The 25501-nt window shown below is 38.6% G+C and overlaps 1 protein-coding gene across 2 annotated transcripts in view; it reads right to left on the minus strand.

The window, feature by feature from the left end:
* NCOA2 (nuclear receptor coactivator 2) overlaps positions 1 to 25501 on the minus strand; it is a 271528-nt gene that overhangs the window by 17706 nt on the left and 228321 nt on the right. Inside the window, exons 10-16 of one of the 2 annotated variants that reach the window (XM_063079236.1) lie at positions 25165 to 25312; positions 22245 to 23514; positions 14900 to 15110; positions 12515 to 12721; positions 9609 to 9824; positions 7190 to 7319; positions 687 to 852 (exon numbers count right to left, since the gene is read on the minus strand). In XM_063079236.1, the coding sequence (XP_062935306.1) occupies positions 687 to 852; positions 7190 to 7319; positions 9609 to 9824; positions 12515 to 12721; positions 14900 to 15110; positions 22245 to 23514; positions 25165 to 25312 (2348 nt within the window). The remainder of the gene's footprint in view (positions 1 to 686; positions 853 to 7189; positions 7320 to 9608; positions 9825 to 12514; positions 12722 to 14899; positions 15111 to 22244; positions 23515 to 25164; positions 25313 to 25501) is intronic. The other variant, XM_063079237.1, reaches the window with a different exon arrangement.

The following is a 25501-nucleotide window of genomic DNA, read 5'->3' on the forward strand; positions in this document are numbered from 1 at the left end:
AAGTACTCTCAAAGCAGAGAATTACTTTTTTAAAGTAACCAACTAATAATCAGAAGGAGGAAAGCTAAATATATGCTAAGATTGGTTAATTTTTGTATATTACCATCTATACTTAAATATCCCAGCAATTACTGTGGGCTAAACCCACAGAGAGGTCAAAATGATTAATGAGCTGCAGCTACCTCTAAGTGACTTCTGCTAACTTATGTGCAAGGTATTCTTTTGCACAAACAGCTGCTGATCCCTGCCCACAGGTGGAAGATTGATATGGTGGTGGTGGCTGCAGGTGCTCACACCGGCCCCAGGTGGAAGGGTTCTAGCTCATCAAGCAGCAACGTTCCATTTGTGGCTTCTCTGTTCTGGGTTCCTTGCGTGTCCCTCCCCATCAGCAAGGCGGGGGGGGGGGGGCACTAGGTAACCTGGACTTGAGTTTTTGCCTTACTGATCAATAACCCAAATTACATGGAAAGCTCATTCTTAGTGATTTCCATTCTTGGGCAAAAGTTTGTATCAGACTAACAAGGAAAGGGAGAGGAAGAAAACAGGGCCAGCCTGTCATGAGGTAAAAAAAGAAAAAAAAAAAGTATTCTAAAAGCAGACTGCAGACTACCTAGAAACAAAAGAAAACGGCTACCTTCATGCCCATCAGAGTGCTTAGCTCCCACCAGCTGCCCCTCTGTGCATACCTGGCTGACCAATTCAGGTATTCCCAAAGCTCTGTCAATCTCCTCCAGGCCATCGAAATTCCGCAAGGCCAGGTAGAGCTGGTCCAGGAGTGCTCCCTCATCACTCGGTGACTCGGCTGCAGGATGTGGACACAGCAAGTCATCCGGAGAGCTGCCAAATGGCTGCCTGTAAAGAGACACATTTCACCTTGGGCCAATCAAAAAGCTAGCTGATTAGAGAACATGTTTTTTTTTCCCCTTGGATCATAAACATGCAAGTTATATTTGTTATACTATAAGGTAAAAGATGATAAAAACAAAACACTAAACTCCAAACTACAGTATATAAAGAACTCCTATAATTTAAATTAATTGACAAATTAGAGGAGCTTTGAAAAAAGAGCTTCTGAGTTACTTTAATACCAAAAGGGGAAATACTTGTATTTTACCAGAAGTCTGTTTTGGACTCCTTACTACATGATGTTTTGGAGAAAATAAAAGTTTATAGATTAACAAACCCATACTTAAGCACATGAGAATAAATTTATTAAGGGATGAAGTTATTTAGATAGTCAAATAGGCTACTTTGGCCTAGAATCCTGAAATACTGAAGCACTGAATAATGAAACAAAAAATTAATTTCAAACAGTTGTTCCAGAGTGCATTAACCAATGATCTTTGCTCTCTGTTTAGCCCTAGTTACTTTAAGAGAAAATCAGGCAGTTGAGTGTTCCCTTGAGGCCACTCCTCACCTGCTGTCCTGGGCTCCAAGCCCGCATTCCCACAGCCTCCGCGGCAGGGCAACCTCGGCAGAGCAGCGAGCTGTGCTGCTCTCCCTGCTCATTCTAGAGTTCCAGGCGCTTCTGAGGGGCCCACCCAGCCTCAGAGGCCTGCTCTTCCTGCCCTGCACTGCCCTCACTGCTGTGGTGGTCACTGCACATGGGGCACACTGGGACAGTTTCCTGATGTCCTTCCTGCTTCTCTTCTACTGTGCACACTCCCCCAGAATTAACTTCGTTAACTCAAAGGTCATCAGCTTACCCCACTCCTGCCACACCTAGGGAGTGGGAGGAAGGAGCAGACGCAGAAAAGGGCGACGAGAGAGAGAAAACCACAGAGCTGCCTGCCACGAAAGCAGAGAGGAGGAAATTCCCCAAGGAGTGCCCAACACTTGGATGTGGGAAGAGTTTCAATGAAAAGAGTCAAGTCAGTCAAGAGCAGACGGCAGCTCTTCACCACATTCTCTCAGGCCCAAGACCTCAGTCCCCAAAGATGCTAGTTAAGTGAGGCGTATTTTCTTGGCCCAGTTTTATGTGATAATTTTCAATGTCTTTCTCTTCAGAAGCTGCATTCATAGGCCGCCCCACCCCCAATTTCTTCCCTGGCAACAGGCTAGTGTGTAATCTACTGTAGGCGAGGCTGCGTGGATTCAGCACAAACAGACTCCCCAGTCTTGTGCTTAACTGAAACCCAGGGTCAGAAGGAAGGAGAGACACTGTCCCGTGTGAGGAAGAGCACCCACCCTGTGACAGGCCAGCAACACACGCAAAAGCTGAAAAAAACAAAAAAACAAACAAACAATGCAAGTGCTCATGCACATTGAAACAATTTCCCACATAATAGTAAAATAATCCATTTTTGTTGCATTCTTCTCTTTTCTTAAATTTAAAAAAACCCTCCAAACTAATGTACAGATTAAAAAGTAGAACAGTACCCCAGGCTTTCTCATGCTGGTCAAGGCCGGCTTCAGCTCAAGCTGGGACTCTCAAGATACTTCCAGTTACTTCTCTCTCTGCTTCTCCTAATATGATGTGCTGAGGTTCCTTTTCCCCAAACACTCTTTACTGAGCACTCCAGCCTTACTCAAAATTCTTTCGTGGTTCTTCAGCTCTCCCAGGAAATTGTCCAAGTCTCTGGGATGGGGTGGTGGTGGTGGTGGTAGAATGCAAGGCCACACACCTTTGGGGAATGCCTGACCTTTCCAAACTTAATGCCCACGACCTCCCTGTGAGCCCTAGCCACTCTGGGCAACCGATCTTTCCTCAGAAGATGCCATGCACAGCACCAGGATGCCAGGGCTCATGGCTCCAGCTCTCCCGCGCTCTTCTCCCTGTGAGCCTACCCCCCCAGGGCTCCATGCATCTCCTCCACAGCCACTCCTGACCCCCACACTCTCCTCTCAGCTCTGGTACCACTGACTGTGCTGTGGTGAACTGACACTGCCATTGATGTGAACACCACCACCCTCAGACTGTGCTCAGCGAGGGCAGGAACTGTGTCTTCTATCTCTTTGTTGTCCTTGACTATGAACATAGCATAGGTTCAGTAAGTTTCCACTGAATGAAAACAAGGGTTCCTGATCTAGCTGGGCTACCATCGTATATTAAAAACCCCTTTTATATCCAGAAAAATACATTGCGTTGTGGCTTAGATTTACAAATTTGCGCATACCATGAGATATATCACTTCCCTCAGAGACACCGTAACACGCGGCTTATAGAAAAAATACTGATCCAGACTTCCAATCCCAACTTCATAAATGGCCACTTACAAGGTGAAGAAATGATTTTCCTATATTGTGGGCAATTGGCAATATAGTTACAATCTAGACAGCACTTGACAGATAAATATAGTATCACGCAGAGGGAATTCAGAGGAGTAAAGGGAAGAGCACACACAGGCCCCAGGCTGCTGTAAAATAGTAAGCAGTAAACTCACAGAAGATAGATCTATTATCAATAGAAACCCTATGCCTTAAAATCTACACTTTTATCATAGACCAGCAGGTCATAAAGAATGGGAATAGGAAGGAGAATAAAGTCAAATTCTGAGCTCTTGTTAGAGAACCACACCATTACCATTTGTTCGCTTTGCACAAGTATTTTCAACATTCTGCAAAAAAGTAGCAACTACTAAATGATGAGAAATTGTCAACAAAAGAAACCTTACTCTTATAGATACATTTCAAATACACTTGTCTTAGCCAAATGAACTCAGACATTTTGAACTTAGTGCAAAAGGAACTCTTTCATGAAAGGCAGCCACTGCATTTCAAGAGAAAACCCTTTAATAAATCCAACAGAAATCTTTAAAAATCCACCTATACATTTTTGGCTATATTTTAAACATCTTTTACACACCAGATGAATGAAGCAAAAAAAAAAAAAAAAAAAAAATCACAATGGAACTAATTAAGAAAGTGGAAATTTACTCTACATAAATGAGTATGTGAGTATGTTATAGATTTAAGGGCTAACCTACTGTCTTTATGAAGTATGAATGTAAACTAATGCCCGATTCATGAAACATTAAAGCTCTGCTTTTCTTTTATTTCAAAAGAGAGAAAAGAGAGACATAGTTAGGACCTTTGTTATCCACCACTTCTGAATTTCTATGACAGTAAGATTACCATGAAGTTAGTCATAAATTCCTTCCAAGCTGAATTATTTAAAATAAAAGACATGAGATAAGTGGCTAGAAAAACTGAAAATAACTTAAAAGTGGTGGAAATGTTTTGTTTTGTCCAGAGTTCTTACGCAAAGAAATCTAACAGGAACAGAACAGGGCAGTGCTGAATCACAGACACTTGCACAGCAAACTCATCTGTCACTGGACCAGGCTTAATTCTGGAACTGCTTCCACATCTGTTTTAACAGAACTCTCGTCTGTTTGGGCAACAGTAAAAATCCTAACTTTGGGCCTAGTTTTCCTTAGAAATGAAATCTTTGACATTTCACCCAAAAACTACTATCAGGGGCTGGACTTAATTATTATGTATTTGTATTATGTAAAGTTTCTACAGAAATGGGTGGGTTTCTAAGATATCAAATAAACATATCTGGCAAAAGCCTACCCCTCACTGACACCATGAAATTAGAATCACAGAGCTGAAGGACCTCGAGAAACCACCACCTCTCAGCTAAGCCAATGGCCCTCTGCCCACCCCAGTTGGTGCCTGGTGGGGACAAGCCACGCCACTGGCTGTGGTTCTTCTTGTCTGCACCGCTTCAGCTCTACTCAAAGCGCACTGGGAGGACCAGTGGGGCTGGCCCCACCTGGGTGCCTGCTAGAAATGCAGAATCCTGGGCCCCACCCAGACCTAGCCATTCAAAACCTGCATTTTAATGAGACCCCAGTGGCGGTTCATAGGCACAGCAGGGTTTGCAAACAGGAGTAGTCCATGTCTCCCAAAAGTCACTCAGTGGAATGCAGCTGGCAAGTACCATTCCTCCCTTCTCTCCTTAAGATAGTTATTAAGCAGTTTCCTTAATCTTCTTTTCTTTGAGTGAACACCTCTAGTTCCCTTTTTTTTTTTTTTTTTTTCCATATCCCACTACTGGGCCTATATTCTCATCTTCTATTATTGCTTCAAAAAAATTTCATTGAATCCTCTATCACTCCCTAGCCTGTGCAATGGTGACTGTGAAAAAGCATTACGTCCCAGAGTAGGGCTCCCTCAGAAACCTGTATTCTTAAAAAAAAAAATAAGCAGCTCTGGAAATATACTCCATCCTTACAAAATTTCAGAAACCTTGTCGATTTTTATCACCTGTGAATTTTGTGACAGTATTACACCATTTTAGACTCAGAATAATCCTTGAAGGACAAAATAGTCTTCAGTAAAGTCCTTATTGAACTTCAGATGCCAACTCATAACATGAGAGCTTCAAGGCCAAATTTCTCCAATAATCATGTTAAAAGTTCAAGTTTTCTAGCAAGTTGACTTTGTGAAGAAGACATTGCCTATGTTCTTTAAGTTCCCACACTGCCTCTCTGCCTTGGGGCTCTGTGCCCACCCATTCCTGCTTAGGTGGCCTCAGGGTCACCCATGGGAAGTCTGCTTCCAGAGAAACAAAGAGATCGTGCATATAACACAATTGTGATAATGTGTTTGCAGGGAATAACTCTTAAAGAGGAGTCACAAAATGAAACCAAAGCACCTATGGGCTAAAAGTTGAGCATCCCCTGAACCAATGGTGACAGGGGGTTTTTATCCATAAAGCAGAAGAGAGCTGGAGTATTTGGTTGGCCACAGCAAGGTATAAGAGCTAACCTGAGAAAGCTGAATCAAGCTGAGGAATCTGGAAGAGACCCAAGGGGCTAGTGACCCCTGCCCTTGGCAGAGACCAATGCAAATCCTCTCTTGAGCAAAGTGTCCTCTATTCAGGCAATCAACTATGAAATGAAAAAGTACCAATGAAAGAGCACCAAAATACTCAGGGAAATAGGCCACCATGAGTGAGAGTCAACAATCAGATTTAGAATCTCAGGAAATTCAGATACTGGAATTATTGGACCAAGAAATGTACAAAATAACTATCAACGTAATGTTTAAAGACATAAAGATGGAATCACAAAAATAAGCAAGCAATAAGAAACTATGAAAAATAACCAGGGAAATAAAATTTTTAGCAATGAAAGATAATTGGATTAAACATAGCTAAAGAGATAATTAGTAACTAGGATACAGATATGAATAAACTATCCTGAGAAACAGGGCTCATTGGTTAGCTCAGTTGGTTAGAACACAGGGTCAAAGTCAAGGGTTTAGATCCCCATACCAGCCAGCCACTGCCCCCACCAAAAAAAAAAAAAATCTCAGAAAGAATAAAGAAATGGAGGAAGAGCAAGAGCAAGTATACAAAGAAAAAAATGGTCAAAACTTTAATTTCCCTGGAACTGATGAAAAAAAAAAAACATGAACCCACTGATAAAACACAACATATACCAAATACCAAACAGAATAAACAAACCAATCCATGCCTAGACACATTATAGCAAAACTACATTACAACAAAGACAGAGTATTTCAAAAGAAATTAGAAAGAAAAGATCACCTATAAAGAAACAAAAATGATTAGACAATCAGAACAAAAACTCAATCAAACTTGATCATTTATCACTTCCTTTTTCAAAAAACTTTTCAACAGCTTAATGATCCTCCATAAACCTATTCTATTACCAATCTATTCTTCCAGCCAATACTGCTGATTCTGCCTTATTTTACTTATTTTATTTTTATTGTGGTTAAGTGTATATTACAAAAAATGAGACTATTTCCTGTTATACTAAACATACGGTGTTGCTTCTGTGACCCCTGGGCCTCTGATACGCTGATTTTGCCAGCTGCTCTGGCCCCTCGTCATCTCTGTTTCCTGAAATGAGACCTTTCTTCAAGACTCTGAAGCTTCCCCAACCACCCCAGTTGGATGATCTCTTGAAACATGGTTTATTTCTCTTATGGCACTGACACCGAATACTACTTCATATTACAGCCATCAGTGTATATATTTTATTTTCCAACTAAATTGCAACTTCTTTAAAGGCACTTCCCAGGTCTTGCTGACTTTTGGGTTTCCCCCTCTTCTTCACTCCATGCCCAGTAGACAATACAGTCTGAATAAACGAAAACTGGTCAAGCACCAATTACTTAAAAGGAAAAGATGAACTTTGGACATAGTCTAAAATGACTTAGAGAACTCATTAACCACTCCTGTCTTGCCTCTTGGGAGCTCAGGACTCACCTGTTCTGGCTGGCAAAAGATGCCTGGTCTATAGGCAGGATGCTTTCAGGCCATGGGGCAGTCTGATTTGGAGGAGCTTGCTGTTGGCTATACTGAGGTCCTCCCATGTTCATCTCTAATTCAGATGGCCCTAAAAAGGTAGAAGGAAAAGAAAACCCAAACATTATGTCTTTTAATCAAGGAAGTATCTATTTCTGCTATGTAATATAAAGTGAAATATCTGGTTTATGAAAAACTGAGAAGACAGAAGCAATAATTATCCAGGTGAAAATAAGAAGATAAAATTCTTGTTTTGAAACAGAAATAAAAGCAATAAAAATCAAAGCTCATCATCCATTTTAGTGGATATCTACACCAGTGGTTCTAAACCTTTAGTATTCAGGACTCTCTACACTATTTTAAAAAGCTTTTGTTCCTGTTAATTATATCTTATCAATATTTACTATATTGGAAATTAAAACTGGGAAATAAGTACTAATTCATTGAAAAAATCATAACAAATTATGTGAATATAAACAAGCTTAAGTGAAAAATTTAAAAAACCCCTTTACTGGCATTGTTTTACATCTTTCCAAATTCCTTTGACGTCTGCATTAATAGAAGAGAGTGGAATCTCCAGCCTGTTTCCACATTGCCCCTACTGTGCTATGACACAGCATGTATCTTCTGGAAATCCCTACTGTACACTTGTGAGAAAACGTGAAGAAGGCAAATAGTGTCTTAGCATTATTAAAAAAATAGTTTTGGCCTTGCAGACCTCCTGAAAGGAGACACTGGGGTGCTGGACCGTACTTTCAAGAAGTGCTGGTCTAGACGACTTCCTCCCAAACTTTTACTACCTACACTTCAGTTAGCTCTTTCACCAGAGTAAGGGCGAAGCAGAAAGGAGGCCCAGACAACTCAGACTTGCTCTTTCTCAGACGTTCTCTTAGAGGCTTTAAAGCTAATGGATGATATGAGCTTTTAGTTATACTACTATCACTATCTGCAGAACTTCTTCCATTACAACAGGTAATTTTCTGTTGAGTTCAGGGCTTTTTTGAGTTTATTTAAAAAATCAAAGAAATTCAGCTACACAATAAAACTTACACAGAGCCATATTTCTAACTCAAAAGCCAGATGCCCTACAGTAAAGACTGAGAACAAATTACATTTCTGGATATAAAGGATTTATTATCATGATTTTAAATGAATTAATATTTTTTAAACATCTCAGTTTAATTTTGCATAGAAATCTGGTTATTTTTAGCATTTTTCAGGCAACCCTCAAATTATGCAAATTTGTTTGGGAACCACTCATTACTTTGAATACGTTCATCGTAGAAAGGCAACATAAACGTATCTCAGAAACAATAAGCCGAAATGTGCTGAGCAATTAAACAGGTAAGAAAACTGATGCCCGAGTTAGGATGAGAATTCTACCATTATCTTGTCAAAACAATCTTGGCATCTTTCTGTGAAAGACTTAGCTCTTACTTATTGTGCAATATCTAAGTATATGAAAAGTACATAAAAATTAACTTATCTGAATTTGCTAACGTGTAAGAGCAAGGTTAACATGTTAGTGATTAAGAAAATAATCTCAAGTACTAGTTGCACAGACCATTAATTTTAATATAACAGCTTTATTGAGATATAATTCATATACCATACAATTCACCCACTTAAAGTATACGATTCAATAAGTTTTAGTATATTCAGAGTAGCAGAACCATCACCATGATCAATTTTAGAACATTTTCATCCCCCCCCCCCAATAAACCCCTTATCTATGAGGCATCTCTTCCTCCAGACCCCAGCCCTAGGCAACCACTACTCTTCTTTCTGTCTCTATAGATTTGCCTATTTTGGACATTTCATAAAAATGGTATCATATAATGTATCAGACCATTAATTTGAATCACATGTGAACTGTCTCCAACTAGAATTCTAGTGATCCTCATATTCTGTGAGATATTCTACGAGACCTTGCACCTTCAGTGAGGACCTGGGAGAGTCTGATTCAATAGTCTGGAGTGGTGGCCCAGGAATCTGCATTCTAAGTTCCTGAGAGGATTCTGATGATCGTCCAGAGTTGGGAACTACTGCAGTAACACTAAATTATTTCTTTACTTTTTAAATACCATATATACAATATTTAGAGTGTAATGTTCTAATTCACTTCTCCTAAAAGTTGAAATTAGGTAATTTAATGAAAATAAAACAACACAAAGGTAGTTGGTTCTCTGACGTAACTGTAAAACCTTTGAGAGTATATGAGTATACACAGAGTGCCAGCAAACCCCACTTATGACAGCTTCACACAGGGGGATTACCTAAACTGCAAATTAGAAACATGTCTTGAAAGAACTTATGGAGCTGATACTCCCTTCTAAGAAAGCGTAAAAATTAAAAGCGAAGAGCACTGGAACTGCCTTACCTATATTCATGACCTGAGACTGAAGCATCTGTCTTTGGCCAGCCTGGCTGCTGGGTCTCATGGGGAGGCTGGCTGTTGGGTTCCGAATCATACCTCCTTGGATTGGCCGGTTCATGGTACTGGTGGTAGCAGCACAGGTGACTCTCACAGCTGAACTCTGTGGTGCCCACTCGCCAGATTGCATGGTGGGCCGGGGAGCATTACTACCAATCATTCCTGCATGCAAGCCAAAGAAAAGTGAGTGGTGCAGTAACTGAAAACATAGTTAGCATGTACGAACACCAGATGATCTTACTCTTACAAGACAATCATTCTGTAATCCAGTTAGCCCAATAGCTAATGCCTTCATTGGGGCAGATGTTGGCCCTTGGCTAAGAAATAAGAATTGGCAATTACTACAAAGTTTTCACAACATGGACTTGCCACTCTTTATAGTTTAGAAAAGCTGTTAAAATTGTTCCCACATGTGCTTAGAAACAGGTGCTGTAGTGTGTGGATAACCCCAACTTCCTTCCTCAGGAAGTGAATCACATTAGCTGATATACACGTCAATACTTTACTTTCCAAAAGGGAGGTGAGGCTAAGATGAGCAAGGTAAAAACTGATAATCAATACCCTTATTATACTCCAAAATCACAGAGAACATCTCGTGAAGCCTACACCAGACCTCTAAATCCTCAAATCCCTTTCAGAGTATTAGGATTTGTTAAACTTCAAAATTGACCAAGGGTAGCCTCTGAGTAGTGCGGAAATTATAGGATCTTTCTGATCTTTACTATAGTTCTTCATAGCCAAGGCAAGGGGACTACTATTCCTTCAATATACCTAGGCCACCTCATTCCTGATCATACAGATCTAGAATGTGTTAGGACGGAACTGTAAAAATCCCTTTATACTTGAGATTTTAGCAGTTAATTAACCGCACATAACAGTAAGAGCACAACACTGCCAAGCAGGACCAAGTGTTGGCTCTCTCCTGGCATTGTCCCCTGATGTTCGCAATGGCCAACCATTTGCCATGGCTTGATAGTCTCAAGAAGAAAAACTCCAGATGAGGTCCCTTCAGTTTGAAGTGTTTAATGGTGGATGTATAAAACTTCTGCTTTCAAATACATCGCTTGCTTTCATTTACTTTAATTATAAATAGGGTATATTTCACAAGTGGAGAGAACATGTACTTTGGGTGTTTCTTCACTTGTGAAATGAAAATGTGCTATGAGAATGATTAAGGGTGAAAGGTAATTAGTTAAATTTACAAACTTAAAACAATGTTATATTAATAAATATTTTAAAAACCATTTTAAGATTAAATTTGGACTATACAAAGATTATTGGAAAATAAGCATTTTATTTTTCTAAAAATATTTTATCTAAATAATATAACAGGATTATAGAAAGTCTAGAAAGTAGAAGGGAAAATGATGCATAATTCAACAATATTAGTGCAATGATAACTGGGGTAGTCTCTTTCAGTCTGTCTTTTCTTCTCTTTTTTGAAACAGAGCAAGAACATCGTATGATCTTCACAGCCTGGACACAGTGATCTCTAGACTGCCCAGATTTTAACACAGGCATATTCCCAAATTCCTATGTAAGATTCCTATAAGAACTCAGATCTTCTTGTATTCTGCTGACAAGAAACCACCTTTAACAAACCATTGGCTCCTTTTCTCTCATAGAATTTCACATAAACTGATATTTTACTTACATAAAGCAGTATTTTATTTATCTTAAAAATAACATAAAGCAAAAACTTTTATGGTACTGTTTCTGTGAATATATAAATTAGTGAAGTAGTCAGTGCCTGTCATACATGTAGGCATCTAATAAATATCTGTTGAATAAACTACTTCAATACAGCATAGTTCACACTTCCCATGAGTTCCTTACCAGCAACAGAAAGTAAAGAAATTCACCTTTTTCCTTTAAATTGATCTCATATTCAGTTAACTATCTAAATTGCAATGTGTACAGAGATTACAGACTAAGCTAAAAATAAAATACCAAGAATTAAAACACCTGCAACTATAAGTTCTTTTTATAATATCTATTCCTTTCTATGGCTTTGTCTCTAATACCCCATTGAGATAAAGGAAGAAAGCTGTAAATTGGGAGCAGCCCTTCATTAGAAAACTCAGCATCCTGCTATATCCATAATAAATAGATGCCACAGGGGACAGGACATGGTGGCACTAGCAATCAGTGCTGCTGCAATGAACTCTAGTCTGACCTGGATGGAAGTTTGGGAATATGCTAACTGCTGTGACAGTGACTACTATTCAGGGAATGTGCCTGGTCAACTTGGCAGACACCTGAAATCACAGCAGGTCAATGTCCAAAGCAGATCACAGACAACTTCCTACATCTTCAAAAATGGAGCCGTGGACCAGATCTGAAAGTTACTATTACACCAGGCGTACTATTGTTTAAAGTTTGTTATTTTTAATTAATATTTTTCTGAATGAGAATCGTATCACCTAGAAGCATGAAAGGCTAGTTGAATTTTAAACTTTCATCCCCAAACTCTCCAAATACGAATCATTAATTAATAAAAAGTTTTGGGGTGTATGAGCAAATTCTCCCTGAAAGCTAGCAATCACCAATTTATTTTACACATGCCCTACAATGTCTACAATAGTAACAGGGATAGAAGTGAAATAAGCCTGGGCTATAGGAGAACTGATTAGAAACCTCATAAAAGTAATGGTCACAGAATAAAATGGTCAGCTCACTGGAATGCTTTCCAATATGCCACTTTCACAGTGAAAATCTGTAGAATTTTCTTACTTTCAAATGTTAGTTTCTAACATAAAAAATTCACTTGAAAAATTCTACTAGTTTGATGTAGATGAAAACATTAAGTTAAATAATCCACCAACAAAGGAATAGTGCATTTGAGCCCTTACCTGTGCTACTGTTCCCTAAATTTCCTTGGTTTCCTATCATCCCTTGATTACCCATCATTCCTGGCTGAGGTATCACTGAGTAGGGACTACTGTTTCTGATTGGTGGGAAAGGTCCAGCACCAGTTGGGCTTTGCAGTGTGATGTCAAGTGGTAAATTCTGGTTTGGCAATAACCTGCCCAGTTGCCCTGGTCGTGGGTTATTAAAAGCTAAGGAGAAAACAAATGAAAACTGAAGGTTAATATAGGGTAATGGGAAAGAATATTAACATTAGTAGTGTTTAGGGAAAATGTCATCTGTAAAATAACAAAGATATGCATGTCAGGAACCAACTGCCTATATAAAAGACAAGTTCACAGACAAATGACATATACAGCACCAAAACGTAGAGTCTTAATCTAATCAACAACCTCTAATTTAATTCTTGATGATGTTGCAGAAGAAAGTATGTTATTTACCATATATTTTTCTCCCCAATAGTAATTTCTAATATTCAACTGTATTTGCTAAGTTAACCACTAATATGGTTTTTTCCGTCTTATTATTCAGACTTAGGAGTACTGCTTTCACATAGCTAAATCTCTTGCATACAGCACCAAACCCATACACATACAGTTTGGATGTTAGAATATCATTTCTTTACCAACTTTTCTAGGATCAGAATTAGATTAAAAGTGGTTACTCTCACTGGAAGTAAAAAATCTTTTAAGTGTGAACTCCATTACTTCAAGCAGTACTTAGAGCTTTAGGTCCCTGCTTACTCTTCTAAGTATAGCTTCTTTAAATGCTGAACAAATTTAGATTTGAAATGATTTATACAGTTAGTTCACAAGAATTTATTGTGTACTAAGCACTACACTAGCAACACACAGACAACTGTAATTTGTTAACAATGATATTAAATTTAAAAAACTAAGATATAAATTATAATTTAGAGAGCTAATTTATTAGATAATATCAAGTAGCTTATTTTCTCTGAATTATATTAACAGTCTGAAATAGTACATTTAAAAGAAAAAGTTCTTAACACTCTATAACAGAAATAAAATATTTAGAAAAATTCAAGCTGAGAATAGCAATTATGTACATGCCTAATCACCACTTTCTTGGGTTTAGTTATCTGGTTACCATTCAATAATGTGAATACCATTAGGAGCTACAGGTAGAGGAGAAACCATTAGTTCCCATACAGTTCTTCATTATCTCCCTGGTCAATGAACATAAACTATCTAGTGTGTTTCTGACCTGCTTTTCAATGCTTTGACTCTGATATCCCAAAGTCCACAATTAATCCCCCATGAAATAGGCAGGTTTGAGGGACAACAAGCAAAACCTATCTTCCTTTTGTTTTACCCTCTTCAAAATGGTTAGGAATCATTTGAGAAAAGACCTAGTAATTAAAGATATTGTATGATTTGCCTGATGATTGCCATTTCTGATTCGAGAACAAATGCTGGGCATTGGGTCAAACTGTATTTGAAGAGGAAAAAATCATTCTGTTCACCAATTTAACCATGAAGAGGTTATCTTTCTAAAAATTATGGCCCTGCTTCAGAAAATGTATTTTCTTCCTTTCAAAATTATCAGACAACTTCAGGTACTATCAAATTTGTAAACAAAGTGTTCATAGTGAATAAAGAGTTTATTCTAAATTTACAAAAATTTAAAAGAAAAGATAAAAGATATATTTTATCAAACAACTAATTAAACTTAAATTACACTTAGAAAACATATGATAATGTTCTATGTAAAACAGATGTTTATATAAGTACTCCTGAAAGATGGGGCAAGATATTTTTAATGTATACAGCCCTTCCATGTATAATAATTTTTTTTTTTTTTGTCCTTTTCGTGACCGGCACTCAGCCAGTGAGTGCACCGGCCATTCCTATATAGGATCCGAACCCGCGGCGGGAGCGTTGCTGCGCTCCCAGCGCCGCACTCTCCTGAGTGTGCCACAGGCTCGGCCCCCATGTATAATAATTAAATATTGAGAAGAATCTTTCTGAATAGTATATGATTCCTAAAAAGCAGCATAACTCCCTCATTTTCTATATTTGAAACATTCAGTTGTATAATAAAATATATAAAACCTATGTAAAACTCCATGTCCGAAAGTGGTAACTGAGGCAAAGGAGAATATGACAATCAGCTGAAGAACTTTATACACGTAGGTCAGTCTCTCTGCTTCATGCTGATTAAATTACTCATATGTTCACTAGAATCCATTTTTGAATACTGTTTCAAAAGACCAGGACAGTAGATGGTGCTATTTGATAACAAACACCTAGAAGTGACTAAGCTGTTTGCATCAGACTTTAATAATCTGTTTCTGATAGTGATTACATGGGAATTTCTTGGCATAACCAGCAATATCTCATACTCACTGCTCTGTGAAATTCGCAATGCTGTTTTCTGGCCTCCAACAGGTGTAACAGGGCTGTTTTCAGCTGTGAGTTGCATGAGGTCATTGATGATGGCTTGCTTGTCAACTGATCCAGCAGGGGCGCCTGGCCTCGTGTCTGGGAAAAGCTGTGGTAATTGACTATTCTGCAAATCATCCAAAATCTCCTCCAAGTTGTCCAGCTCACTGCCAGGCTGTAGTCAACAAACAGAAGAGTTTATCCAGCCCTACTCCAAGACTGAGCACCACGGCCCCATTTGCAATTACAGACCTAACTGGTATAAGGCACCATAGCCAAACAAAAGATGCAGACACACACCTACCTCCAGCCTAACAGTGAATTGACGATAGTTTTAAAAATTAAGTTGATAAAGGACAAGTAATTTAATCTCTTGGTCCTCAATTCCCTCATCTATAAAAAAGATGGCTGAATCAGAAAACAAGCTCTTTTTCAGCACTGTGATTCATTGGCAATTTATAAATTCTCCTTTGTTTTATGCTAATCACGTTCAATTAATTATGAGTATGTATATTTCCAATTAATCATGAGTGAACTAGGACTTATAGTCCATGTCTAGGTTTTATGGTTAGGTCTTCCTAAGAAATAACAACAACAAAACTAGTATAAGATGTGATCCAAATTTGCACTAAATCAGTATTTAGCAAATGGTCATTTCCTTTTAGGACTTTTTTTTCCCCCTCCAAGCAAAATAAGCTTGAGGTAGTAGCCATGAACTAGCTGAACACTGCCTTTTCAATTTGAGTTGTGCTTTTTTTCTGCTTGCACTTTCAGTTTCGAATAACACTGGCTTTCTCGGTCATTCACCAGCTTAGATGACAACATATAGAGAAGCAGGATAAAAACTGGTTGCCTCAAACACAGCACATATTAACTTGACTTTACAGAAGCCATAAAAATGTTTCTTAGGTTTTCCTCTTTTTAACAAAAAAAATTTCATTTTCAATTACCAACAATAAAATAATAAGGTAAGAATCACCACTGTTTCATACCTAGTACTTTTCTTCCAGGAAGTTAAACTGATTTTACAGTTATTCATTAAAGTAGAACCTATTTATATACTGTGTGTTTAAAATCAGACAATGCCATCCACACAAGAAAATGGCTGAGTTAATACTAGGATTACTTTCTAGTGAAGAAAGTGGTATGAGTGATTTTCTTGATGTGCAGGTGGAAAACATAAGTTAGACAGTTTCCTAAAAGTCATTGGATGGGCTTTAGATCCTTGACCACTTGCCCTTTTGTCTATGCTGGCAAATAAAATGAAATACATGTCATACATCTGATAATGAGTTACAGTTACTATATTCAACTTTATCCTATATACAATTCCTATCCCCCCTGCAGAGGTTAGATTTGCAAAGAGTTTTGCAACTTACAGCAAATGTAGTATCTACATGGGGTGTCTTTTGACTGAACATGTTTCTCAAGTTAGGAAGGATAAGGTTAAGTGACATTTTGTTTGATTCTTTTCAGAGACAACTAGCTTAGCAATAACTTGGAGGTACATTTTCCAGGGAATTCCTAATGCATTGTTAAGGCAACCACAAGACAATTTTCTAGTTTAGCCACCGATTTGTACTAAAAAAGGGAGGCATCAAATGTAGGAGAGTTATATCTTAGGTAAGGGTTAGGTTCCAAAGTTAGCATCTGAATGTATGGGCAAGTCACAGACAGACAAAATGATCCTTAAAGCTCCTCAGGAAGGCAGTGCACTGGATAGTCCCTCCAAGGACAGCACACTTTTTCTTCCAGAGTGGCAGCTCCTGAATACAGTAGTTTATGCAGAGGCCATGCTGCATTTTAAAAGCCTGTAGTTATATGTTCACACTATTAGAGCCACAAGGGAACCCAAACCCAGCAAACTCCTGTCGCCCACCTCATGTTCTCCCTACTAGGGCATACACTCATTGGGTTGAATAGCAGACAAAACTGCTCATACTACTTAAATAACCACTCAATAACCATCTGTTCTTCTCAATGCATAAAATTGAGTTTGTGGGCTTTAAATGCATGTGTAAAGTGACTCCACTGTAAATCTATCTTTATCATGTTTTGCTGAATATGTAAGGTATAAGTTGAGATACTCTTAAGTATAAACATTTATTGCCCTCCAAGGAAAGTTCTTGGAACTTAGTAATGGTTATTCAGTCAACAAGATGAATTCCTTTAATCATATTAACATGTAGTTAAAACAATTCTCCCAGAATCAACTAAAATTTTCATATAAATTGCTATGATTACCATTAATTTCTCAGAAAAATGTTTCATAAAAATCTGTGGTAAATATCCTTACAGTTTTGTCATGAAAATAGTTACAGACATCAGAAAGAGGCTCTAATAAACGATGAAGTTTATCTATGTTCTATGAAACCACGTCTTCCTACTACAATGCTGCCTTGTGTTGAGTATTTGTAAAAAGTGGCTCTTGGAAGCTTGATGTGTGGGGTGAGGGAGATGGGCCGTAGCCAGTGATACTGAGAAGGCTTTGCAGATTTGCCACTGAAAAGAAATATCTAAAATAAATAGTCATATAAACAATAATAAAAAGGGAGTGTGTTATTTTTCTCAATGGATGTACTTATATTTGCCCCCGAACCCAGATATATGTAAATGTTAAATTTTTACAACATAGCTTAATGACAGTCTGGGTCTAGAATCCCACCCTTCCTTTCACCTTCACTTCTTTCACGCAAATACGATAAACCACAAACCGTCCTGAGCAGAAAAACAGCCATCACAGCTTCCCAAGAGCTCTAATGACAGCATTCATGGTTCTTCCTTTGTATTGGCTCCTATGTCTAACATAATGAGTTTAGTAGGAGTCTAATGTTGTACACATATATGTATGTTAAAATATATTTGGATAGTTTAAATTATTTCAAATAATTCCTAAATAATTAAAATTCATTATTTTCCTTGGTCAATTTTCATTTTTTAAAAGCATGTATTAAAGTTAAACTGACTTTCAAATTTTGATTTTTGCCATTTAAAGAGTTGACCTAATTCAACTGCAGATCAGTCTGGCTCTGACAAGTAACTAAACACATTTGCCTTAAGAAAGCCCTGCAGGATCTCTTGGACACTCATAACTGTGGACATTACTTAAATTTCGTTCGGCTTACCATTTGAACAATGCATTATGAAATTTTCCTCACTAGAAATAACGCTGCTTTTCCTGTATTTATTCTTTGTCAATTTTTTGAGAACACATTTAACATTAATTTTATTGTCATAAGTGTACTTTAATGTTCTTCTTCAAGGAGATAAAGTTCAGAATATTTATACCTCTTAAGTTATTTAGCAATAAAATTAGATGACTATGACACATTTTCTTCTGTATTCATGTATGTTCTAGAAGGGATGAATTTGATTACATTGAGTTTCTGATCAAAAATTTCCTTCCCTAAATTTCTGTAAGCTTTGATTCTCATCAAAAGCTCTTCTACTCCCTATCCACTTTGTAAGGCACAGCTTCTTTGCAAGACAAAAACATTATTGCTTTCCTTTAAAATGCTTTGCCAAGATACTTCAAAGTTTTGCTTAGGCATCTATTTGAATGCTCAAATTAGCGACATCAATTTGAGTAGTTAGTTTAAACTATTTCAGGCAGAAAATGAGTCAGAAAGATTTTTATAAAAGTTCTACAAAATGAAAATTAGACAAGATTTTAAAAGTTTTCATTTTTCTGGTTTTATGATTTTTTAGGTATGAAATCAACTTGTTCTCTGAAGGAAATATAAAGAGCACATGCACTTTAATAACATAAGCATTCTAATAAATTAGAAAACAGTTTTCACATTTGTCTAATACAAAATTGTTAACAAATGGTAACACAATTTTATCACATTTGGAGGGAAATTTTCAGGACACTACCAGTTTAAAATATGGTTTGCCTGTCTAATGGGGTCAAATACCAAGAAGAAATGCTTTTTAGACTGTCCAATATCTCATCGTAAGTGTCCCAGTAGCATTAGAAATAACAGACTAGTATCATTTGGTTATGTATCAACCATTCTCCATTGTGGAAATAAGATATAACTTAAAAGCTGGTAAACCCATTGGAAATTTTTCTGTCACTGTTTCCTCTTGGTTAGGAAATGTCGTAGAAACAAATGTTGCTTAAATACTCTACCTGGTAAAAAATGCTATTTTAGGTGTAATAGTGCCATCGAAGTACTTCCTGTCCTTAACAAGTAAGTAATAGGTTAAACACACATTCAGTTAATGGTTCTTTTCTGAGTTAAAATAGCAAGACAGTTAATGGTGCAATTCAGGCTCCCTAACAGTTTATTTTATCTTACTAAATAAATAACTTATTGTATTCCCTTGAAATGAAAGAAAAGTCTTCAATAAGCCTATGCAGCAGTGAATAAGAGATACAATTCATCTGTATTTGGGAACAGTGAAGGAGAGCAGGAGGTGAAAGAATCATTGTTTTTTTCCTAAAGTAAGTCATTCTAACTTTGATCTAAATTTAGGTAACACATACTTCCTGTGGTAAGTTTTCAAGTTGCAATGTTTTTGATGTTAAAATTGCTCTGAAGCAGTATTTTTGGTGGTGTTTTAAATGAGAGTGCAGGGAGGGTGAGACCAGGGACTGGATTTCACCAAGAAAAACATAAATTACTGTACATGCATGTGAGTGTGTGTGTGCCTGTGTACACCGCTTTTTGAACCACAAAAAAATAACAGATCTATGCTGATTACACTCTGGACTTTATACTTCCCAGGTAGAACAATTTCAATGTTTCTCCTAAATCATAATCAGGAAAAACTGCAAGTGATTTTTTAAGGACTTTTAAAAAAATCTTCTCTTTTCAGTTTCTTGTCTGCAGTTGAGCACAGTGGCCCCTCCCCTACCACTCTACATCCCTACAGCCTCAGGTCTGGGATAGAAATAAATTGTTTACAGAGGGAGGGGCTGGCCATAGCAGACACTAAGTGAAGCTGAGGTAGACCTTGTGAGTCACTATCTTGCCCTCTAGCATGTGTCAAGAGACCTGAGTGACACAATCTATGCCTGCCACTCTCGATTGCCACTAGCTCCATATATTCTAATCTAGCAAACCTCAAAAGATTAAATATTTACAGTTTTCAATACGATTTTACACTTCACTTTGTCTAAGACATTGCTATTAACTTTCTGCTGAGATCCTGGTTCTCCCCACCTACATTTTAGCTGCCATATAGAACCTTGAACTCACATCTATGTTTAAGGATTAATCGATCACCGGAGATGTTTACGTAATTTGGCTCTGTGTCCCTTGTAGAGGGTATGAAGGCGTGAAGAATTCTATCTGTCCTTTAGGAACGGTAGCAGCTGTCAAGACATCAAAGTGACAGAAAGGAGGCAGGAGGCTAAGGCCTTGGAACCCGGAATGGAGCCAGCTGGAAGAGCCACACTTGGCCTCAGCGTTCCTGATGACTTTCCATCCCACACCTGCCTCAGGCTCGCCTCTGTCCTCTCAGCAGAGCTTGAGCGTGACAGTCAGGGGTGCAACTCTCCTTGCCCCATCCACGCCCAGTCCCTGAAGACAGTGATAAAATATCTACTTGCAAAACAAACATCAATGACAAATCTGTGGGCCATTTTAAGTAGGGAAGCCCTCGAAGCTTCTTAATCAATTACAATTCAAGAAAAGATGTGAAGTACCGGGCATGTCCAGGGATTAGAGGGAGAGCTGCTGGGCAAGGATAGCACCTTGGATCATTAACCCCAGTCAGTCATTGATTCCCCAGGAAACACCTTCTGCCAAGCCACTTTGGCTGTAATAACCCATCTTTCTGAAAAATTTTAAAAAAATATTGAATAGTTTACTTTTTCTCTGTGGTGTCATTATCTCCTTAGAGTACTATCAAGATCAGTTTGGTGGTGGTGGTAGGGTGGGGAGGGGTTGGGGAGATGTTGGTCAAAGGATACAAAAGTTCAGCTAGACAGGAGGAGTAAGTTCAAGAGATCAATGGCACACATGGTGGCTGTACTTAATAACAATGTATGTATACTTCAAAATTGCTAAGAGGGTAAATTTTAAGCATCCCCAACACCAAAAATAAGTATGTGAGGTAAAGCATATGTTAATTAGTTCAATAGGCATTCCACAATGTATGTTTCAAAACATCATGTTTTACACCATAAATACATAAGATTTTGATTTGTCAATTAAAAAAAATAAGAATGATTTTTTTTTTCCCTTTTCTGTGACCAGTAAGGGGATCGCAACCCTTGGCTTGGTGTCATCCACACCGCGCTCAGCCAGTGAGCGCACCAGCCATCCCTATGTAGGATCTGAACCTGCGGCGGGAGCAGCGGGAGCACCGCTACGCTCCCAGCACCGCACTCTCCTGAGTGAGCCATGGGGCTGGCCCAAAAAAAATAAGAATGATTTTGAACATCTTTTGGTGTCCTAAACTGTTTTCAGCGAATTTATTTTTCAAACAGGAACAACATATAATGTAGTCTATTATTTTTGTGAACTTATATAAAATGGCTCAGATACACTAACATCAGGTCAACCTTTACCTCTCCTTTCCTATTATCCATTTCCCCTTAAATATATTTTATACCAATGGCCTAAAAAATTCTTCTGCATTAATCAGAAGTTTAGGTTGAGAACAAAGAGAAATAGAATAATCATTTGGTTTGAAAACCAGCTAAACTCTGATCTTAAAAAGAGAGAAGGTAAATAAGTAATAATTAGATTAAGTCTGTTTGACAAAGCCCAGTTTTGAGGAAGTGATTATCTCCAATTTAGGCATCTTCTGTAACAGGGGTCAGCAAAGTACAGTGGCCTGGGGGTTAAGTCCTGCCCACCACCTGTTTTGCATGACCCAGGAGCTAAGAATGTGTTTACATTTTTTTAATGGTTAAAAGAAAAATGGAAAAGGAGAATATTTTGTGAACACATGAAAATGGCATCAATTCAGATTTTCACGTCCACAGTGAGATTTTATTGGAGGACGGCTGCATGATTTTGTCTATGCAGTGTCTATGGCTGCTTTCACACTGCGACACAGAGGTGGAGTTGTGACAGAGACTGTACGGCCTGCAAAGCTTAAAATACTTATCATTTGGCCTTTTACAAAAAAAGTCTGCCGACCCACACTCTATCACAATGCACTCTTTGATAGGGAGAGTATGTAAAACACACAGCTTCACTGAGAATTAACTGTTTCAAGGTAGGAACAGCAAAGGACAAGGCATATGGCTTATTTTTACCTACCATCTGAGGCCTCACTGTGCCGCTGTGGAGAGAATCCTTGGTGCTCACAGATTAGTATATCTGGGAGAAGACACTACAGAACTTACCTGGTCACTGGGCTCAAAGCTCATCTCCTCCTTCTCAGTTTTCATAGCTATTAATTTTGTGTTATTGGCAGGGTCTGTCTTACTGTCCAGTCGCTCAAGTTTGGGGGTTATTTCTGGTAAACCAATATCTTTAGTATCATCTTTATCTAGCAGATAGCGAAGTAGTGCATTCTCTTTCTTCTTGGGGCTCACAGGCTCTTGTTTAATCGTCACTTCTGAGCCAGGAGCTGTGCTGCTGGACTCCTGGCTCAGCTCTTTGCCTGTGGCTTCTGCTGTTAACTTGGCCAAGTCCACAGGGGAACTGCTGTCCTGCAAGAGTCTGTGCAAAATTTTATGCTTCTCCTTGAGCGAGGTCCCATGTGTTGACCCAGAACCAGGCAAGCTACCTGTGGAGTCCTTGTTTGTGTCCGACAAAGAGCTAGATAAGGGCGAGGGCTCCATTTGATCAGATTTGGTGGTCAACAGCTGTAGGAGTTTGGTCTGCCCTTTGCTATCATGCAGCCTGCTCTGTCCGTCAGCTCGCTCACTGCTCACCGCCTGGGAAATGCTGGAATCGTTTGTTTCCTTTTGCTCTCCAGGATGGCAGTTGTTCTCTGCTTGTCCAGTTGCACCTTCAGATGGCTCCCCATAAAGTCCAAAACAGTCTTTGGAGTCCATGCTTCCCATCTTGCTGAGTGGGGGAGGATTCATATTAACTGGGGAGTTTTGCAAATTGCCCATTTTTAGGTCCGGCGAAGCCAACGATGACCCTAATGAGACCCCGTGCCCCTCGCTGAGGGCCTGAAGTGCATTGAGGGAACTGTTGGTGTAACTATGGCTATTTCCTGTGCTGCTACAAACTCCCACAGGGGAATGCAAGCTTCCTGCAGGGGAAAACTGACTGGGTGGGATTCGAGGGCTGCCAGCCACTCCAGGGCTCATGCGATGCCTTGGTGAAAGCATGGAGTTGGGCTGTCCTGGATTCATGCCAGGGCTGCTCTGTGAGGGACTGTTCATTTTGAGTGCATAGTTACTACCCTGAGGAGTGGTTGCCTGCATGCCCGACACATGGTTCATTCCCCCAGAACCACCAAACCTGCCCATGGGCATGCCCATTTGTTCCTTTGGGCCATTTATGGGAAAGTTTATATTGCTACTGAGGGTCATGTCCTGACCTGGGTTCCCACTGCACATGGCCTGGTGGGCAGGGCTGCTAGAGCTAATTGGATTCAATGGCTTCCCCATCGCTTGTCCAGTCAGATCCGGATTCATTACACACACATTCTGCTCTCTGTATAATGAGGAAAGAAAGAAATATAAGATAAAAGGAAAAATACTTTGCAAGCTGTTATTAATTCTTAAAAATGAGATGGTCTGTTTTTTTTAAAAGAACAGACTACATTTAAAGGATAGATAATACTTTGATGAAACCATCTGTAATTATGGACAAGACTGAACATGTACAGTTTTGGACCAAGAGGGATGTTTTCATGCAACTCATTAAGATGTCTGTGGTTTTACAGAAGGGGTGTGTTTAAATGTGACTACTGCCATATTGAAATTGTAGTTACTAGAGAAGACATTAGAGGGGTTCCAATTACATAATATATCTTTCTCATGAATAATAAGAGCTTATACTGTTTGAAAGAAATGAGCCAAACAAGTATAGCTGTCTTCAATTATGTGTCAGAGATTACAATTCCTACCAACAGACACATCCAAAAGCCTGGAGAACTCTGACAAGTACTACTTGGCAACAGCAAACTCAGGGGGGAAAATACTTGCCCCTAACTGTTAGCAAAACTCTGCCAGTTCTTGAGCCAATAGATACCGAGACTGTTTGGAATTAGATCACCTTGTCTAACAGATTGCCACTCACCTCCCTAGCCCCCGCCCCCCCAAGTCAGAGCCTCAGAGATGACATGGGAGGAACTTCGGAGTGACCTTAGTTTGTGACCTTATTCCCCAACTCCCAGACAGCTCCAACTCATCCCCTTACTAACAACTAAAAGCAGGTTTTCTGAACGAGAAGTCTTTCCAAGCCCTATGAACTTTAATTTATAGCCCTGGCATTCACTTGTGAGTTACCAAATATGTTCACAAATCCAAACAAAACAGGTTTCACAAATTGTCAAACATCAGCTTTTAGTTAGGTCGGTGAAATTTGCCACATCTGTAATCACTTCCAAAGTTTTTCAGTTTGAGGTCAGATTTATTAACAGTTGGCAAACAGGGCTGCCTGATTTTTTTAATTCCTAAATAAGAAAGTAAATAATTGACAAAAGTAATAAAATGGGACTCTTTACCCAGAGCAATTTTATATATCTTCTGATAGTACCTCATAAAGTTTTATATAGCATATACATAAATATTTATATAACCAGAAATTTAATCATTTTCCTAAATGTGTGCTCTAAAACAATATGGTTTATGGCACTTATTTTAAAATCAACATTCAATTTTCTTTACTCTCCTTTTTTATTGAAATGTTTATTGCCCTTCAGTTTTAAGTCTAATGTCAAGAAGTTAATTTAAACCTCAGAACAAAAATCTAAAATAATATTTCTAAGTATATATACTTGAAAATTTTAGATTTAAACACACTGGGGTAGAAATCATATTACTGGCTTCAACAATTCCGTCTTCCATGTGTTGCCACTGGGGGCGGACCAGTTTCCCTTCTTCAACGTAAGGGACAGTCAGTTGGGTTTTAAATTCACTAGTGTTAAGGACAGAATTCGCAGCATAGGGCTCTACACTGCCAGTACTATGAGATGTCTTTTAGCCAATGGTTAATAACAATTTAATTTATATTTTACACTACTGTCATTGATGAATAGAAATGTCTAACAAACCTGAAAAGCTCTAGGGTGATTTGTTGCTTTTGTAACATTTCCTCTTAACCTGGGTTGGGAAACTTATGTATTAGAACTAGGATTACCTGTGAAGCATATGTAAAGATATTACAAGCTGAGGTTCATTAGTAGTCTGAGAACGGATGAGTTTGCTCTTCGTCTGCGCAGCAACAAGAGTGCCATCGGACAAGGAAAAACGATAGATCTGACTGAATGCCAATCCTTGTCTCAGTACTGCAGGCAAGCAGGGAAACAAAATGCATGTTAAAGAAAAGGGGGTGGGGGGGACAGAAGACATAATAATAGTAATAAAGTTCATTAAGTTTCTTAATATTTTCCTACCAGTGTGTTAAAGAGTTCTACGTAATATTTCATGATATTAGAACATCGTAAATACTTTTTTGGGGGGGGGGGGGGGGTGGC

Source organism: Cynocephalus volans, chromosome 15 (genome assembly GCF_027409185.1).
Source record: "Cynocephalus volans isolate mCynVol1 chromosome 15, mCynVol1.pri, whole genome shotgun sequence".
Taxonomy (NCBI): domain Eukaryota; kingdom Metazoa; phylum Chordata; class Mammalia; order Dermoptera; family Cynocephalidae; genus Cynocephalus; species Cynocephalus volans.